This window comes from Chelonia mydas, chromosome 11, assembly GCF_015237465.2.
Source record: "Chelonia mydas isolate rCheMyd1 chromosome 11, rCheMyd1.pri.v2, whole genome shotgun sequence".
NCBI classification, from domain to species: domain Eukaryota; kingdom Metazoa; phylum Chordata; order Testudines; family Cheloniidae; genus Chelonia; species Chelonia mydas.
Genome location: NC_051251.2, coordinates 42784486 through 42804856, shown reverse-complemented (window position 1 = coordinate 42804856; position 20371 = coordinate 42784486). Strand labels below are relative to the sequence as shown.

General features: G+C 37.5%; 2 protein-coding genes across 6 annotated transcripts in view; both read right to left on the bottom strand.

The window, feature by feature from the left end:
• HOXD3 (homeobox D3) overlaps positions 1–20371 on the bottom strand; it is a 39946-nt gene that overhangs the window by 10393 nt on the left and 9182 nt on the right. Inside the window, exons 1-3 of one of the 4 annotated variants that reach the window (XM_037912161.2) lie at positions 19317–19422; positions 18093–18119; positions 1825–1908 (exon numbers count right to left, since the gene is read on the bottom strand). The gene's annotated coding sequence lies outside the window, so the exon portion shown is untranslated. Of the gene's footprint in view, positions 1–1824; positions 1909–4963; positions 5740–18092; positions 18120–19316; positions 19423–20371 lie in introns of those variants that run through there. The other 3 variants (XM_027822933.3, XM_043525077.1, XM_007060515.4) reach the window with 3 other exon arrangements.
• On the bottom strand, positions 9917–19819 carry HOXD4 (homeobox D4). 2 transcript variants are annotated; one of them, XM_043525078.1, is made up of 3 exons: positions 19317–19819; positions 18093–18119; positions 9917–13233 (listed from the first exon to the last, which is right to left on the bottom strand). In XM_043525078.1, exons 1-3 carry the CDS (start codon positions 19432–19434, stop codon positions 12929–12931), a joined length of 450 nt encoding a protein of 149 aa, XP_043381013.1. In that variant the 5' UTR covers positions 19435–19819; the 3' UTR covers positions 9917–12928. The 2 variants fall into 2 exon arrangements, with proteins under 2 accessions (XP_043381013.1, XP_007060578.2); XM_007060516.4 differs by lacking the exons at positions 18093–18119; positions 19317–19819 and adding an exon at positions 13614–14550.

The following is a 20371-nucleotide window of genomic DNA, read 5'->3' as shown; positions in this document are numbered from 1 at the left end:
TTTACACTTTTTGACTTTACAAGAGCAATGCATAAGGCGATGTTTTTGTATGTAACACCAAAAGCACGGGCTCAACACTTCTTGGTTTGGCCAAAGACAGTCTGCAGCAAAGTAACCTCCAAATGGTTTGCTAGCGTTGTGGGGGGTGGACTGAAATGCAGTAGGGCTAGGCAACCACAAAGTACCCATGTCTGTGTTTCGAGTTTCCCTTCCTACTATCCGGAGAGGTTAACCTCATCTGAACCGTTATACTTTACATATGGTAATGGCGCTCTTTGTGTTGTCTCTGTTTTCCAAACGCTTGGAAGCTACTACGCCTCATACAGTTATATCTGGAAATCAGACTAGATATAAGAGATGCAGGATTGTTAGACAAAATACCCCATTCTTCCACTTACACACACACACCCCACGTGTGTGCACAAAATACAACAACCTCAAATGTTGACAAGTTTCCAGTCTCACAATTGTGTTCGATCCGACACCCAAACATATTCATATTAAGCAGTTCTCTACTAATACTTCCACTACACTTAATTCTGCTTAGGATCAATATCTAATATGATACGGAATAAATAACAGGCAGTAAGAGCGGCCAGTGGAGTGGTTATTAAGCAGCCGGAGCTCTCACGGTGCATATCAATGCACCTGTCACTGTGGTTTGTAACAAAATTTATGACTGCTAGTACTATGGCAGTAAACGCTTTAGTAAGGAATGAAAAGGAAAACACTTCTCAAGACCTAGCACTTTCAGAAGGGTAAAACAGGCTACGCGTAGGAGGAAGACCAGCAAAAGAATTCCCTACTCCGCAAATTTTCCTTATTTGCAGCCTGGAAGGGGACATATATATAAAGTAGTCAAACAGTTTCCTTCTTTACTGCGTCTCTTGTCAGAGCACAGACTATTTTCCTTCACTTTTCCAGGGACTTTTGAACCCCTCTCTGCTTATCTGTTGTTATTGTTTTTACCCTGCTTCCCCACCTCCCCCAAATCACGTACTGGTCTTTGGATTTGCTGGAATATAGTTTACCAAACGGACGGATAGACTGCAACATGAAGACTTCCAGGAAATTAACTCTCCCTCCCCGCAATTTTTGTGGGGGAAGAGTGACTGATGTAATTTGACCATGGCTGCCACTGATACTGAAATGTATTCGTGTTATAGATTGTACACAATGGCTCACAGAGGGAGCCGCGTTTTAATAGGTGTATGTTCTGTTTCTCTTCCAGTGATTTAAGACTCTGTGAGCCACCTGATAACATTGGTAAATCAGGATCATAATGCTGGTCTTTCTATCTGACAGATTTCAGAGTTCTTCTGAGCGAAGCAGAGGTCTTCCTGAAATATTGTTTTGGAGCTTTAATATTACTATTTGTAACCAGCCTTTGGTACATAAAAGCAGCATTAAAATGTTACTGGCTTTTAAAGAGCCCTACTGAAGATGGTGACAAATTCCCATTCGGTGGGAGCAGGATCGGTCCGAATGTGGTTCTATTAAATGCTTTTTTTGTTTTCCATTGGTGTTTAAATAGGTTTAGTAATGAGCTTCTTTAAATGGGGCGACAGCATTTTAAAGAATGTTATTTGGGTGAAATAGCTTTTACAGTAATAACATTCTTCGTGTTTGAAGTTTTGGGTTAACGCTATTAAACAGTAATAGATTTGAAAATCGATCATCAGGTACCATGTTATGTATGTTAGCTTACACTAGGGAGATAAACTTTCAAGCATTTGTGTTCTTTACATATGATAAATTATCCGTGGCAACTACTTCTGTAGCAAGAGAGGTGACAAATCTATAGAGACAAAAGTAAAAACTCACCACACTTATGTTTTTTCTTGATTTTTGACTTTAACTCTTTTTGTAGGATCTTCGGATTCCTTTGGATAATCCGTTGGGACGTACCTGAAACAAAAGTGAGAACTTTCAGTGGAAGCTGTTTTGTTTTGTACTTCCTTCTTGATAAATATCATAATAAATTCACGCCTTTTATGTAGCAATTCTCTCTGACTCCAACTCCACATTAGCTCTTTTACTAGACAGATAACAGGTGCTTCACATGTATTTACTGTACTAACAACACTTTGAAAAGAAGCCTTTGGTTTTTATACGATTCATCGGCAAAACTTTATAGAGGCCTTGTTCGACTTTTCCAGACAATACAGTACATACAGGGCGTGAGTCTAGCGCTCACGTAATCAGAGCCCCACAGCTTTTTAACCATTTGGCGGAACATTTGATAAAATAGCTCCAACTCAGATCGAAATAAAAAACAGTTCCACATTCTCATGGCTTCTTTAATGCTTCCAGCACCTCCACAAGTTACTAGCTACTATACCAACGTTCTTTGCCTCTTAGGGGGAGGAAGTGCAAACATGGCAATTATGAATTGTAACCCCCCCCCCCAGCAAAAGGATGTAAATCCATCTAGCGCTGTACAGTGTAAGTGATAACTGCATGCATTTCGCATGGGTAAGGAAAAGCATGCACAGGTCCAGCCATCACACTAAGAAGAATGGAAATTTACTAGAAAGACCACAGCGCCATTACCACGGCGCTCATACATTATGTATATCTGTGGTTATCTCGGGTTTGTCACACCAAGAAAAAAACAAGGCACAGCACTAGTGTACAGATCTGCCACCCCCGGCTCTGATCTACGAATTTAGGAAAGAGGTATAAAAATCCAGTTGGAACTACCTTTTAAATTCCCTGTTTAAGATACATAGAAAACTAAGATAGAAATTTAGCCTGCTGTACACACACAACCAATATTTGTGGATCAAAATGAACATTTTGCATTTCCTTCTGTAATGTGTCGACTAAGGAATTTGAGAACATGAAGAGTGTCAGAAAATCCCCCACAAAAAAACCCCAGGTCATTATAAAGACGATATCTAGCAACCATAAGCCTTTGAAATGACCTTTGGCTTGTAAAGCAATAACTCACCACTTAATGAACAACCAACGGAAGCGCCTCCAATAGCTCACAACATAACAGAGCTTGCAACTTTCCACCAAATCTTCTCTGTCCCTGTCCAAACCCAATATGATGCAGCATTCCCCCTCCAATTCACCTTAATTTATGCTGGCAAACTGGAGTTTGGGAAGTGGAGCTTCATGATTACACACGATGTTCTACCAGGTTCCTGGTCCAAGGCCTGTCCCGGTAACGTCTTATATAATATATTCACGTGGGCGTACGTCAACTTTAAGTGCTTTATTTTTTTTTTTATAACGGAGTTCATTAGAAATAGAATAGTACGTTACAGTGTGTAAGAAGAAAGCATAAATTCGGTACCCCTTAGCTCTTGACCGGAGAGATCATAATATTGTTATCAAGTCATTGTTATCCGCTGTTGATTAATATGGTAAGTTTTCATTTTGTGTCTAATTAATTATCGACTTCTGATCCTTTTCGCAGCAGCACTGCAGCAGTTCAGTGATATCATCCTTACTCTAGACAGGGGTTACTTTGCAACCAATTTTGCAAAGATATATTTTCTACCCTAACTGCGAGCAACATCCGAAATTTGTATTTCTAAGCATCTGATGGTTAAAGACGTTGGCTTTATACCATCTTACCGAAGCTTCGTCAAAGAAAGAGATCTGAGCTCTGATAAAAAGTTGCCAGGGATAAATCTTTAGAACTATTCAGGCATGGACCCAATATAGGTATTATTGAAATTTTAGGTGAAGTTATAAGTGAGTGCTTCCATCGAGCCAAATGAAATGCTGCTTGCAGTAATTGGATTCAACTGACTAACTTGGCAGGCCAGCAGCTTGGAGGCATCCAGCTAAGAAAAATGTTCCCTGCCTTTAAGTTCTGATCGAGCAGAGCACACGCAATTGACAAAACAACTTTCTTTCAGTCTTTTCACTGTTCTGCATAAATATGGATGAGCATCTAAAATGAAGGAAGATTTGCCTAAGAGATATAAAGACTTCTGTTCAGATTTTGTCCAACAGTGCCTTATTCTGAGTTTCTGGTACCCAACACAAAGGTTGGATGTTATATTATGCTCATTTCAATAGGTATAATCGGGAAAGATCTTCCATAATTCATACATTTTAAAAGGTAGCAAGTTATTTAAAACGCGAACTTTGCATTTAGTGGGAGGTTCTGGCTATTTTAAACAGCAAAAAGTTGAGTTAAGGTTTACACATATTTCTGTGAGATCCATTTACTTTTATTAAGCAAAATAGGTATGAAATTTGTTTGTATTTTATTGGTTTTAGACCCCAAACCCTCCACTAAATATTCCCACGCTCTCTCATTTATCAGTTGATCAAACTATGGAAATAGGTTTAAAGAAAGCTTCTTGGTATATGAATAGCAAATAGTACTTCAACAGCATGTGTGACTGAAATAAATAAATAAATAAATAAATAACCAGTAGCTCAGATAGAAATACAGCATCAAATGATAAGTATGAACCAAAGGCTAACCATACGTGAGTATGTGAGTGGATTTGCGAAGAGCATTCAAGAAACCATATGTGGAGGCTCCCTTACCGGTGAATTTATTTCATATCGTACAGTAAAGATCAACCCGGCTACACCCTGCCCAGCAGTCCAAGTCAGGGAATTAATAGGGTGCTCTATAGTATTTTGGCAGTGACAGTACATGACAAAGTTTTTCTTTCTTTTACTTGTTCAATTGTCATTCCATACTTGAAACCACCAAAAACAGGTCCGGGGCAAATATATTCTCCTGAACGTTTGTAAAATGTTTCGTTTAAAAAACAAAACAAAACAAAACAAAAAAAACCCAAAAAACAAACAAACAAAAAAACACATATCATTAAGACGCTACTGCTATAAACGTAGATGGAAACATATTTCTATACAAATTTTTCAGTCAGATCACAGATTACTAGCCAGTTATATTTAGTCTCGGACTAAAGGCGATAATGCAGATCTATGGTTAAAGGTTCCATTTTGTCATGCAATTGCTTACCTGTGTATCAATTTATCATAAACCTGGGCTCCTCGGTCTCAATATCTGTGCTTGCAGTTGTTAGAATATACCCTTCACCCTTTGTCCGCAGACAGTCCTGTCCTAAGCCTGGGCTTGCGGTGTGACAGGCATTTTCATACACCAGCATTCCCGATAGAATGAACAGAGGTTCAGCCTCAACTACCAATAAACGAGGGCGAGTGGAGTTCGGAATCTGTTGTTGTTATTGTTGTTGTTGTTGTTTTGTTTTTAATTCATTACAACAGTCCTTGGCAATCAACCCCAAGGAATAAAAGTCAGCAATTGGCCGGCGAGAGTGCTTTGTTTTGGTTTTAAATCGTGCGGCCATTTATGATTTTTTTTTTAGAAGAGCAACAGAAACCCCTTTATAATCAGACATATAGGCGCTGCCTTAAAATACAAGCATATTTGTTCACGTGACCCTGAGAGCAGATTGTTCTGATTGAGGCTGGAACTTTCACAATGTCCGTCCTCTCTAAACCCCCCAGAATACACATGTCTGGGGGTATTACACAGGGATCCAAAAGCACCCATAAGCTTCACGTGAAAGCAAGGCAGCAGTCCAATGCAAATCCGTCTCACATTCCTGGGTTGTATTATTGTTTTAGGTACCAAATGGCAACAATTCCTTCCTGACGTGTTACAAATCCCTTTGGATAAATTGATCTTTTAGGTAAAGTACTTTGAAGACCTTCTCTTCCTAGATAAATCAAGCATTCTTAGAGCTTCTGGACAAATTGAACTACCACAGCAACCCCTCAGTGGAAGGATCCCTTAATCCATGAACACTCTATAATCGCTATTATATCAATCTTTTTGCTTTGTGAGTAAAACAAATGCACAAGATATTAATTTGAATGGTAGATTTTTCAGCCATTGCCGATCAAATACATGATTAAATCAGAAATGTCCGGTAGAAGATGAAAATAATGTTTTGGTTTTATGTAACCGAAAATATGGTTTAATAAGAACTCTGAAGCACAAATGTACACTACAAAGCTGTCTGAAATGTTCTAGGTTTTACTAGTATGCACTAATCTTTGTTTTCTCCTTCTCTATAGGAGGAAATATTTAGGTAAACTCGGATTTTCCAGATCGGAAGACTAAAGAAGCCTTAGAAAAATCGCCTTACTTTTCTGTTTGTGCACTGAGTCTGATCTCGCTCTCTCTTTCTCTCTCTCTCTGTGTATATGTATATACATATATACACAGAGAGATAGAAAAAGCACTATATGTATATATGAATACCTATACATGTACACAGAGTTAGAACACTCTTTCTATATGTAATGAGTGCATACAAATGTCCTGAACAGCTCAAATTCTGTAAAAATGTATTTTAGTTCCTTTGTTTGATTTTCTAAGGTGTCTGTAGCTATAAATACACCACATCTAATCTAGGATCTACTAAGATTTCATTACCATCCAAAGCATGGAGATCTGACAGTAACGTATTACCTTACAATACTACCCTTAAGTGTATTGTAACATTTATCTAAATTACTTTGCTTTTCCTGACTTTGCAAACAAGTTATAAAAAGATTGCAGTCCAGTTACTGAAGCACGCGTTCAAGGTAAATTATTGTTTAGGACTCCGGATTTGTAATCTTGTATTTCTTGGAAATGATGTACTTGAATCTTGCATCACGTAAAAGTCAATTGTTCTTTGCATCATTTTCTGTCAGCCATATATTTCACTATCAGTGTATCTATCTATATATCTATCTGTATTTATATAGAGGTATGTATGTATGTATGTATGTATGTATGTATGTATGTATGTATAGAATAGGTTCACACATTTTCTAATGACGAAAATCTCGTTTGCTCGTTACACAAAAGTGAAAGTGCAAAGTGCGCCATTAATCAAGTAAAGATCAAGAGGAGGGATTGAGAAGAAAAATCTCCCTTTTTATGCTTAATTTGTAAATATCTCTTAGCAAAAGTCACACGCCACCGACGGGTTCATTTAAGTTATACGGCATAAACATAACAACAACAACAACAACAACAACAAGAAGAACAACAAAAATTAAGACATTGAGCGGGGACCGCAAAAGCAATAAAGAAGTGTGAAACTCCAGCCATACTAGGACTCAAGCTTTGAGTGAATTTGTCTCCAGTAAAGGATCTGAAGACTTCTTCAGTCGGAGCATATGTTCATAGAGCAATAAAACAGAAAGATTTACAGTCTTCGCCCGCCCCCCAGCAGCCTCGCACCCTTTCAGGAATTACTTACAATGATTTATAACAACAACTCTGGCAATTGTCAAACTGATCAAATATCCCAGGCTATATACAGGAATAAACGTTATTATTAAAGGGTTTCAATTTATGTTCGGGGCCATGATATCGCATGGCTTTATGGAGTTTGGTTTCTTTCTGGGCAAAGAGGATAATATAAACTTCATTAATGAAAACAGAGGAGTTATCGTGAAGCAGCAAAGCTGGTTTTTAGTCACCACCAACGCGCATACGCGTTTGTCATCTTTGAATAATTGAATTAATGTGTTATTGTTTGAATGTATAATTCATAACAGAGGAAACTTTGCCTCTGTCCTGCCACCGAAACGGAAGTCATAAAAGCTACAATCTGGGTTTTTAGAAATTACTCCAGCGAGGGATAATAAAGAATATCCTGTTCGCAGAAAGTATTTCCAACTGACTATGGGGTTTAATAGAGAAATCTCAGCCTTGCGGTCTGTGTTTTATAGGATGGGGAAACATGGTTTCTATATAAAAACTGCAACCCTCAATTTTCTTTCAGCGTGGACTACTGGTTCGAAGTTCTAAGAGTGTGTGTCTCCCGCAAAATGACCTAAAGACTGGGGGCTTTTCATAGGGTTTTTTTCCCCTGTTTTCAACATCCTCTCCCCGCCCTCCCCCCATCTCTCTCTCTCTCTCTCACACACACACACACACACGAATGCTCTGCTAATCATTTCAGATAGAAACCGAAAAGGACCAGATCAAAACTGGGCATTTATCTGACGAAAATAAAAATAAAAATAAACCCTTCCCTTTGTGTAACGGTAGCAGTAATGTCGGGGGAGAAGCAAGCTCGGAATTCATTATCTGCTGCTTAAAACCTGCCTTGGGTAAAATTTCAACTCAGTTTTATAGCCTTCTATTATGACGCAAAGAAAAATTTACGACCCTTGCTTGAAAAGGAGTTCAGGGCCTTTTCTCACCATTTTAAGAATGGGCAGCAGATGCCCTGACAGCCAGTATTGTTCCCAGTAAGACATAAGCAACCAGTAAATCTTCTCCCATTTCACCACACATACAGCTCTTAGTAAACCCTTTCCTTTTCTTTTGCCTTCTTGTTATCTCTACGTATACACGCACACACAAACAAAAAGAGAGCCTTTGCCCAACATCATCATTTTTCATAAAGTGTAAATCTTTTCCTCTGAATCTAAGGTCACCACACAAGCCTAGACCAACTTCTGACTATTGCATGGTTCCAAATCGGGAAGCAAAGGGTCCTATTTGTCAAGCATTTGACAGCTAAGTTCATTAAGGATTAAAATATGAAGGAATAAAAAGTAAAATGTTTACATACCAAGCTTCTCTTTTTCGGCTGCTACCAAGATATAGGTGCGCAGGGAAAGAGCCTGCACCCTTTGTATATTATATTCTTGGGATCTCTTCAGTTTTCAAGTCTGATAGAGTCCTTTGCTTGGCAGATTAATGACGACTCCGTGTTTCTTAAGGGACGTGCTGAATTAATTATTTCGTAAATCACGTGGTCAGGACTTGTAGAAATCTATTCTTATCATCTTCCTTGCACTTTGAATTCTGCCTGTTATGACTGTTCCTAGCAAGACCGTTTTGGTCTATACGGTAACAAAAATCAGGGGGGAAGGATAACAAACATGGCCGTTGGAAGCTCTGTGGCTCTGCATTAAAGGTCCCTATTTACTGTACTGTACAGTGAGTGGTGTTTGCTATTGACTCTGCCTTTGCTCCTCATTCTTACCTTAACGACTAGTGGTGATATAATATACAGAATTGTATTGATGTATTGGTAGTAACAGGAGGAGCTATTAGACACAAGAGGGTCAAAGTATAATCAGAAAATGTGTCTGAATATTTAAACTTAAGGTCTGGGTACTTAAAAATACACGTGCACGCACATCTTCCCCCCCTGCATTCCATTGTGTTCAGGGCACAAGCCTTATTTATTGTATGATGTTCATTTCACATTCCAAGAAGGATTATCTATTTTTGGACTCATGCCTTGGCCACTCTTCAAGAAAAGATAAGTCATATGTGACATATATCTGTGCTAAAAATAGTGCAATCGACCTCTTGTAGTAAGAAATTGTTGTCGTTGTTGTTTGAGGTGCTTATATTAAAAAGAAAGGAGGAGTCTGCTACAGGTTTATAGGAAAGTTCAACACTCTATATTTGGCTTTTATTTGTGTTTTATTGAGATCAGCAGAAATAATTAAACCTACTTCTAATTTTAAAAAAACCTATCCCCTTTCACTCTGATTTTTAATTTAAGATTAATTTATGTCATCACCCACCTAAAGTACACGCCACTTGTGTAGGGTTTGAGGTAACTTCAGGTGTGGTTTCTTAATACTTACCAAGCGTGCATGCATCCGTGTGTCACTTAAGAGTGGCTTGTTAAATGTAAAACATTAACAAATGGATGATTGGCACTTTCACTGCGGCCTGAATGTAAATACAAACTTCAGTTTGTCCCAAAGTCACACCATTCTAGTCAATGTCATTAGAAAAACTGTTCAAAGGGACAGTTGAATATAATACTTCGGGATTATAGATAAGCTTCCATGTTTTTACTATATTATGCAGGGGAGGGCCTGTATGATTAGAGAATGGAGATCCATATGATAAGGACAATTTGGCCAAGGTACAAAACAGAATATGTTTCTCTACACCTTTTATTATTTCAAATATATATATATGGAGGACTTACATCAAAACTACAGGAGACAGTTAGTATAAATAATACTTTAATCAATGGCAGCAAAACATTGATAAAGTCCATAAAAAGATTCACACGCTGACAGATATCATAGTATTGTTGGACAATGCATTCTTACAACAAAAGGTTACACAACATCGTATCCGTGATAAGCAAAAAGAAACGTCTTTACTTCTTAAGCTACATAACGTAACCTCTCCGGAGAGTTAAAAACACTTCTGCCTTTTCTATGGAGTAAAACTGGGATAACAGCAAATTAGTGTTTGTAGTCATCGGTACTCAGAAATTTACATCCCTGAACCTTCAGAACACTGGCAGAAATATAAATAATATATTTTGGTACGCTGGTGCCTCAATTCAAGTATTTTCAGAGTTTACTAATGTGATTGTAACCAGGTAAACTTAAATTCCTGCTCAAACTGGACTGGCACATAGGATTTTAAGAGCTGTGTCTGAACCAAACATTCGTCCAGAAGATATTAACAATTCAAAAGACAATGGGTCAACTTCTACTCTCAGATATATCCTTGTTTTACTTCAGTTACTTCAGTAGATTTCAAAGGGGGAGCGGGGAGAGGCTGCACCTGAGAGCAGAATTTGACCCTTTCACTTTTGGTATTCATCTCAACCTAAAACATACAAAACAAGAATTTGTTTCTCTGAGCAAGTTACTGTAAAGAATATTACAGAAAGGAAGCCAAAGTTGTGGGCTTCCCCCGCAAAATAACATATCTGCATGGTTCACAATGTGCTCAGCACAGACATTAGGTAAACAATAGCAGGATTTATCTTAAATCAGACTAACCGGGGCTTCTTTTTCAGATTAATTTTGACAGAAAATACATGATTTGTGACAACTGTGTAGAGTTAACCTTGATTTTAAAAAGAATTGCTTTCAACAACTTCGAAACTTGTCTGAGGAAAGCCCTTCCCAAAGGCTGCAGCTAACTGCTCTCCATGTTAGAAAAAAGGAAGAGTAGTTAGGGTCCAAAAGGTTAAGGGTTTAGAGGTCACTCTTCCCGGCTGAAATACAGCTAATCGAATAGAAAATTTGTCCTCTGGATGAACCTGTTTCTGCAATTTAGCCGAACTTCAGTAAAATACCTTTTCAGCTTCTCAACGTGAAAGCTTCAGAAAAAAGACGTCTTTACTATGTATGAACTCTGTGCTTTTTGTATTAGAAACAATGATGCGAATAATGCAGGAATATCCATCTTTAATATCACGACGTGGAGATTCAAGTATGGCCATGTGCAAGTCTGAGAACTAGGCTAACCCTAAGGAAGAACAAAGAATTGTCTCTAGGCTCTAATACAAAAGACCAAGGCTCGTAAGATACTTTACTGAATTCTAGGGATGAGCAAAGGGCAGAAATTAATCCCTGACCACAGTTAATTTTGCCAACTAAATTATTTTTGAAGCTCTTGCCTTTTTATTTCTAACCTATATTATATCATTTTTCCTACTGTTTTCTCAAGTAAAATGTCCAGATAGTAGTTTATTGTCAACATAGTCCAACTAGAATACACTTTTGAACTTTCGAAATAACTCAGAAATGGCTATCTTTTATATCTTTGTATAGAATTAAGAAGGTTAGGTTAAAAATACAATGTCCAGTTAAAATAGCTGGTGCACTGGTATAACCTCTTGACTGTTTTCAGAGTGCAAGAGTAATGGACTGATCTTTAAATCCGTCTACATTAAGGTGTAAGTTAAGAGGGCAAGTTGATTTTGCTCAGTTTATTAGCATTTTAGAAAAGAAATAAGAAAGGCTCATTGATAAAAAACTTTTCAATGGTGCAAAAGACATCCCCGAACAAATCAAAGTACATTAGATTTGTTCAGTTATTATAAAAACGTTACATTTCCCCCTGAAAATAACTTTATTTCATTTCTAAACGTTCAATCCAAGCTCATTTTTCTTCTTAAAAACGAACAGCCCTCCCCAAATCATATTTCCCATCTCTCCTAAAAACAATACTTTAATTAAAAATAGGACATGAAGCAAAGAGTATGTCATCTATTATGAAGATTGAATGGCTTAAATAATGCCAGAAATCGCTTTGGTTTTCACTCTGGATGTTTATTTATTTATTTATTTTACAGCTTTCTGTTTGTTTTTTTTTCTTAAATTAGGAAACGCTGCTTTAAAGTATGGCGCCGAATAAAGCAGGCATTTAAAATACAATATAAAGAATGTAACTTCTTGATGATACATTTTTAAGATTTAGGAACGCTTTCCTATTTACAGAAAAGGAAATCAGTAAAAGAGACAGAAAAGTTCTGTATGTTCAGGTTAACTGATCATGATGCATATAGATACAGAAAAGAAGGAATACTGGATTTCACATCTCCTCTTGAGTATTTTTGGTTTGACTGTTTTTCTTTTCTTTCTAATTAACAATAAATAAATACGCTAACATAAGCAGAAAAAATAACCCGTTTTCACTTCATGTCTATGCATTTGTTCTGAGGTGTTATGGAAATGAGCAAGTGTTTTCATCACACCATGAAATGTAAAGCAGCACAAAAAGTTCACAAATACTAGTCTCCCTAGTTTAAATAAAAGACTAAGCCATAGATTTCTGTCTTGAATTTGCCCAAACGCATAATCCCAAAATTGTATGGGGCAGAAAAGGCAACAAAAGCAAAATACCGGAATAAAGCATCAAATCTCAACTTTAAAATTCAAAACTGAACACAGTTTCATTTTCAATGATTTATTACTTTTTTATGGACCGAAGATCTCACGTAATATTTTTCCACTTCCCACTACCTGTAAGAAGAGTTTTTAGGCTGTGCTAACGTAGGTAATTCAAATAAAGTCCGAAGTATTGTCATTTTGTCTCCTTTGTACAACAGTACCTTAAAGCAAGATGACCCTCTTGAGTCTTTAGCTGCTACATGCAGGTTCTGCTTGGATTATGGCAGTTATGTACAGTACAGTTCCGAATCAAAGGATGAAATGGAAAATTTCACCTCTTCTATAAAGTTGTCAAGTCCGTCTGATGGTCCTTGGAAACAGTCTGTAAATGCTGGTTTGAACCAGATGAAGAAGACCTGCCCTTAGTGTTGGGCAGTTTGTGGTCTTTTTTCCACTTCATTCTTCTGTTCTGAAACCAGATCTTGATCTGGCGTTCAGAGAGACACAAAGTGTGGGCTATTTCAATACGACGACGCCTAGTCAGATACCTGTTAAAATGAAATTCTTTTTCCAGTTCTAGGACTTGCTGCCTTGTGTAGGCTGTTCTGGAGCGTTTAGGTTCCCCTCCGGTGGAATTGGGATTCACTGAGGAAAAAATACGTATAACTTTAAACAATCTAATCTTGGCTTTCTAGTTACACTTCATAAAACAAACCTCACAGGCTACCAAGTGGCTGTTATGTCTGATCACATTTCCCTACAACAGGCGTGCGTGTTTCCTCAGTCTTTATATAGATAGATACTCTGGAAATCTCTACCATGCTCCTAAAATGGAGTTCTCCTGCACAGAAAAGAGCCACATGGCCAACGGCCTGTTTCCTCTGCAATAAAAATTTATGACGAGTATAATTGGCTACCTCAGTTTAAAAACCTCATCTCGTACTAGTCTTGGAAGGACTTTAGTAAACATCTAACCGGATTAGCTTAATCGGGGTAGAAGAGCGAAGTAGGAAGATAATCCTTACCCGAGTTAACATGGACTTTCTTCATCCAGGGATAAACTACTGCTGGCTGTTTAATTGCTGACCCGTTTGGGGTTTTGAGGTTTTGCTGCTGGCTGCAGGCTCGCGAGTTGGATATTGGAGGCGGCAGACAATGCTCTGCTTGACCGGGGAAGTGGCTCGGTGGGCCGGATTGCTCCTGTCCATGACCCCGCGGCTGCACTGCAGAGTCTTGGGCATTGGTACAGCTAAAGGGCTGCTCGCTGTAGTTTGACCGTGGATAGATTCCCTGATGCTGAAAATCAGCGCCCTGCGATGCACTGTAATAGTCGGAGCCCTGCTCAGCTAAGTAGTTATTCTGTAAATATTCCTCGCAAGGAGGAAATTTAGGATCCACATACTTAGAGTTCACCATATACGAACTCATGGCCATTAATTTCTGAAGGTAGAAAATACTAATTTTTCTGGTGTTGTCTTTTTTTCTCCTTCCATAGAGCCCTCCTACTTGCTGTCAACTGAATAAAGTTAGGCATCCATGTGACCGGCTCAGCCAATAGGGAGGCAGGGAGTTTATCACCGGATTTGTGTGCATCTCATAATTTCCACCAATTTAACTAAATATACGTGTAATCAAGTGACCAAAATTCAATATAGTTTATTTTCAAAAGCAGATATTAATATGTTAAGAATATTCATCAAGCGATGACCGCTTCATTGACCCTCAGGTAAATCAAGCTTTTTGTCTGAATTGACTTTTCTAACCTTTGATGCCCTTTAGTCTAATTCACCAGCAATAATTTCAAACATGGTTTGTTACATTTGTCAAACTAAATATCGAAAGAAATAAAGACCGAGAAGCTAAAATAGCATTAAGGGGAAGGAAATTGATAAGGAAACAAGAAAAAGAAAAGACATCAAAGAAGAGGGTAATATGATGTACAATAGACCTGTCCTGTCTTTGTCTTGCAGAGGTCATCCAAAAGTTACCAGAATCTAGTTCTGTTGAATAAAATTAGGCAATCAGTAACTTCTACTTCACTTTGCAAGTCTCAATATTTTAAAAAAAAAATCACGCAGATAACAAGGAAACATTCATTTTTAATCACTAAAGTCCAATCAATTGAACTCGAGATGGCATTTAACTTTATATACAAAATTCACAGACGTAATTAGATAAATGCAGTCTTCATTCATCAATAGCGTTCTTGGGATACAAGTCAATACCTTTCAGTGTTTCGAATCCTTCTGATGCTAATGTCATAAATATTTGGATGAAATCTGTATACTTGATATGAAAATTTTGCTAACATCTGGCATATCAAACTAACTTTTTAAGTGTCTTTTAAATGATTCATTAGTTAATTGGTATTTTCCAGAAAATTTGTACTGATCATGTGATTAACTTATTAAAGTAACAGCCTATTAGTAATAGTTACTACTGAACAACACAAATAGATACTAAGCATTGTTCCACTGAGTAGTTAAATATGATAGAGGCAGCAAAACTTTTAGCGTTCCCAGTATTCAGCACGCACGTCTTTTGATACCTTCAATATTTAAACTTCTAACCATTTGCAGAAAGGTGAAGTTTTTGCATCGACCATATATTCCCCTAGAATCGAATCTGTGACTATGTGAATACCACACAAATTCGGTTCTACAGGGTATATATAGACAACGTAATAACATTCTGTTTTCATCTACAATATAATAGCCAGGATCATTGCAATTTTCTTATTCCTTACTGTCTTCTGAGGAATGCAAACTATTCTGTTGTGATTAAGTTCTGAAAAATGGATTTCATGAAGGGTGTGATTTCAGAAAAGATTCAGGTATGTTATTATTGATGAAATGGACCTTTATAACTTTGTAAGAATTTGTAGCCACGAATTTCTACTAACATTATTACAAATGATCAGTGAGATCTGGTTATGACTTTAGATGCTCTAAAAAAGAAAAGGAGTACTTGTGGCACCTTAGAAACTACCAAATTTATTTGAGCATAAGCTTTCGTGAGCTACAGCCCACTGCATCGGATGCTCTGTCATTTAAATTTCCACTAAAGCCAATGGATGTTACTAATCAAATTAAGCTATTTTAAAAAATTAAAATGAAAAATAAAGAGGAATTATACATTTACGCTATGGATCTGAAGAAATTTTACCTAATTTGATCACTTCCCCCCCCCCCCAAAGGATTTCTTTTAATCGAAACAGGAATAAAAAAGGAAGAAACACACACATACAGAGAGAGAAATGGGTGAAAAGAGATTTAAATGATAACTTTTTTGCTTTATTAAAATAGTTTCCAAATTTATCTCCATCACATTATGCTGTCTCTAACTATTATTCCTGTTAGCGGAATGTGAACCTATCATCAAAATTCTCAGCTTAGACACTCTCTTCAGGTTTCCCGTGCGGTAGCGTTTATGGTGAAGGACAGGGCGAGAGGTCATTCTAAATCATTTACAAACATATCACAAAGTTTCATTATTTTTACGTTGTGGACAGCAGCACACAAGAGTACAAAAGTTCATGAATTGTGTCTGACCCAGCTCCTCAGTGCTGTCCTGTGGTCAACCTCTTCTCCTTCAGCTATTTAATACAAGGAACATCAGGACAAACAAGAGTGTGCGTGCATATTTCGGGGGTATTGCGTTTTTCAAAGTAAGGTTTGCTTCAATGATACATTTAACGTCTACTTTTGATGTGTTTGGGGAAGATATTTTTAAACATCTGCTTTCTAATTATGGCGGTGCTAAGCACTCAACAGCAAGTGCAACTCCAAACGATTTTCTGAGCAAAATCAACTGTTCCGGATTGCTGATATTTGCATCTAAATATTTTAATATAGCTTCTTTGCTTGCTCTTTTTATTAATAGTGCTTAACTATGAAATGCTTAACAGTTCAATATGCTCAACAAGCCAACGCTCCAGAATCTGGTTCACAGCTCAGCAGAAAGTTTTGGTTTTCGAAAATCGTGTATAGTGTTGAACAGAAGGGATCGATAGCGTTGGAAGAATCACCTCCATATTCTGTTAAATAGTGCCCATTTTCATATTTGTTAGACGCTGTGACCTGCGTTTCACCTTATTGCACGACTTGCTCAGACAGGTCAAAGCCAAAGAGTTATTGATGAACAAAAGCGTTAAATATTCACCTCCTGTTCAACTGCCCATACAAATGCTTTTGATCTATCAGCCTTTTTGTATTCTGGTTCATAATCAGTATGCTAAATGTAGGTTTGTAAAAAGAAAGTAATCCATAGATTTAGGGTCGGCCACAGAATTATATGGCAAGAGCATTCATGCAACCCAGGGCTGAGCTATATAAGAGAAATTACCTATGGAAGGGAATTAAAAACCCTACAGCAGAGGCAATTGCTTAGTTCAGTCAGAGAGAATTCGAAAAATAATATTGCCATGAAAAATCAACATCAGAACGATCAGCCTGGTATTAAGAAGTAAAAGACGTCGCTGGTCAGATTGCGTGGAAAGGAAGCAGAGAAAAATATAAATAAGCACAGTTCCACTCCTGCACATTACCCCATTCCGTTCACGCTTTGCAGAAATGGTAGGAAATGTAAGTTTAATGAATCCTCAGCAATCTTAGACTTTATTTTTCTCTTAGAAAAACAAGTCAATCTTCCACTGAAGCATGAAGTTAAAATGCATTTAACTAAGACCTTTGCCATTATTTCAATCATAAAGCGTCAAAAAACAAGCGTTTTCTACTTTAGATTTAGTTGTTGTCTTCGTCAGAGATTTTCCCCCCTAATATTCCCTTGTGTTTCATTTCATTTTGAATGATCAAAGATTGGAAAATCAGTAACGTTTGATGTTCCTCCACTGAACTCAAATATTAGCTCTATTCCACTTCCTCGTGTCATTTAAATAAATGTCATATTTTCACTAGCTCAAAAAGACTTAATTGAATCAAAGGATCAGTGATACTACTTAGAATAATATAATTACATCACTAGGCAAACAACTCAGCTCACTAATGCTAACAACATACAAATGCCATTATGCCATTCATTCATTATGCCATTCCAAACGAGTTTCAAATTAGATAACAAACGCAACTGTATTTTGAATCCTTTCCGGAAAAAGAGGAGGAGTAGCCAAGCTTATGAGCAACTGTGGTATAACATGATACATTCAGTATTTGCACAGGGAGGCGCTGTATAGCTCGAGCACGTTAAAATGGTATGATTGCTAATTAGTTTATGCTACTTAAGAGCAGCATAATATGACACCTAGCACCTGGACTGCACTGTTATTATCTATAAAGAAACTGCCCATCAACTTTTAATATTGTATGTGATTATAACATGCACGAGGACAGGCTTAAATAAATTGAAGCCCAAGAGTCTTTATATACAAATAAAACAACTGTGTAGTCACGTAAAAATGGCATCTCTTCTCTGATTTTCCCAGTCTAAGGAAAAGAATCAGTGTTTTCACGCGATGCTAATTTTGTAAGAAATTAGGAGTTACTTACTGTTGACGTCTTTCCATTGTGTAGAACCTGTTGCAATAAAAAGGTTTGGTTTTGTTATATTTAATAGATTAATAATATTTCTTTACAACATTTATGGAAACATATGACTTTTATACTTGTAAATAGGCTTGTAAATAGGCAGAAAAGGTGATGGCAAATTCTGAGAACAGGCTAGTAGAAAGGAATTCCATTTCGAAATAAGAATAATATTCAACCAGATTTTTATGACTTTCTCCAATGGCTGAAGTGTGCTGGTTTTACTTTCACTGTTCATTTACTGTTCATATTGTATACTTTTTATTTCAGATAAGAGGGAAAGGGGAGGAAAACCCTCTACTTTCACCATTGGAAAAAGAATAACAAAGGCCTTTTTTTCTTTTGTAATTCACTCACATTCAAATGAGGTATTCAGGTCCACCTTTGATAACTCAAACTATAACGTGTGGCAACACGTCACGAAAACATCATATCCATTCTGAGTCTAGAAAGAACTATAATTCTATTTCAATATGATAGGAGTTACTCCAATATTAATACCCTTTAAGACCGCCAGTAATTATCCAAACATTAACCAAGGTGTCTTCGTCTGCATTACCAGAGGGTATATTTTAGTAGAATTCACCTTCACTTTTCTTTTTTAATTAAATAGAGTTAAACAGTAATTTAAACCAAAATTTACGTGCATTCAGACTGATGCTCATTAAAACATATATGCTTAAGGAGAAAATGTCTATCTGATTTTATTTTTAACAACTATTTTACATCATCCATTGCATTGCTATCCCATCTTGGAGAAGTGTTCTATTAATATACAAAGCAATTAACTTGGTAATAATAGTTCACTATATATAGCTTTCCAAGCGCCCCCCCCCCCCCGCGCCTTTTTTTTTTTTTTTCTGCATTACTCGGTTTTCTTCAAGCATAACAGCTAGAACTTGCAATAAGGGTGGAATCTCGGCAGCTAAACACTAAAAAAACACCTTCCCGGGGTAGAACAGGGTTAGTTTCAGAATGAGATACTACATTATAAGCAGAAATCTCAAACACGGAAAAGCAACCTAATTCCATTCTCTGCCTAGTCCTAGCTACTGGAACTGTACCCGTCCATGTTTACAGTAAATCTGATTCAATCCTTATAATACCAGGGCTAGTTTCAGGAGGCATAAAAACAGCGGAGCCTCTCGATCACGTTTTTGGTTGTATGAAGAGTAATAACGGACTTACTGTGTGCTTTTCCAGTGGAAGTGGGGGACCTGAAAGAAGAAATGTCTCGATGTTCGGATTCAAGCTGAATGTTCCCTGCTAACACTTTCCCTATTACTGCTTCCAGGAACCGAAGCATCTGCACTTGTATGCTCTTAAACTAATTTATGGTGGGAATTATATTTTGGCTTGTCAACTCTCAAGCCATAAAACAAAGTTTATTGGAATCACGTGCCTCTAAATAGCCACTCAGGGCCTATCTCTATGGAACCATAAATAACCTTCAGCTTTAAACTTTTATTCACTAAATAAAGGTTCTCTGAAACTGTTCTATAAAATGTAAATAGTTCAAAATATCAAGGCTGCACGGAAGGTCATAGCTGTATCAATATGACGGCCTTTAAAATAGTATGTTGCAAGGAATACGACTTAAAAGTGGAGTTAGCTCTCCAAAATAGCTATTGGGAGAAGGAGCATTTCTCTGTGAGTATCAATTCAAACCTTTATTTGAATATGTATGTAGCGCGTAGGGACTGGGAAGCAAATCGTAAGGAGAAAAGAGACGTAGTTCATTTAGGGGATTTTCCCCCACCCTCTTTAACCGGAAGTTTATGGCATTTTGGTCAAGCACCCATAGAAAATGGTTTTGACTGATTAATCTGCTAAACTGTTTCTCTGTGGATTGGTGCCAGAAGGCTGAAGTCTCCCAACACATGCATGAAGCTTCTAGGAAATGTTTGTCTGAAAGGCGCTCGCAAGTGACCAAACTGCTTAAAACAGCAAGGGGCTGGGGCTTTCTCAAGTGAGAAATCGCGAAGCCTGCCACAATGAAATCTTTGATAACTGAAGCTGTAAGGAGGGCTATAAAACAATAAAACAGCTCTGGTGTGAAGGGAGCAGGGTGTGAGTGAGCAAATGAGGATTTCTAAGCACAGGAAGTCAAATGTCACTAGCAGTCCCCCAGCCTCCCTTTGCATAAGGGAAGCTGGGCACCAATTAATAATATATTACCGCGTCCTTTTCAGATTAGAACGTCAGGTAGTAAGTACAGCAGCGTTGGTGAAATGGGGAGGTTT

Coding starts and splice junctions, on each gene's coding strand:
- HOXD4 (XM_007060516.4), bottom strand. CDS start 14,022: ATGGCCATGAGTTCGTATATGGTGAACTCTAAGTATGTGGATCCTAAA. Junction 13,234..13,613: donor GAAAGTCCATGTTAACTCGG/GTAAGGATTATC, acceptor TTTTTTCCTCAG/TGAATCCCAATTCCACCGGA.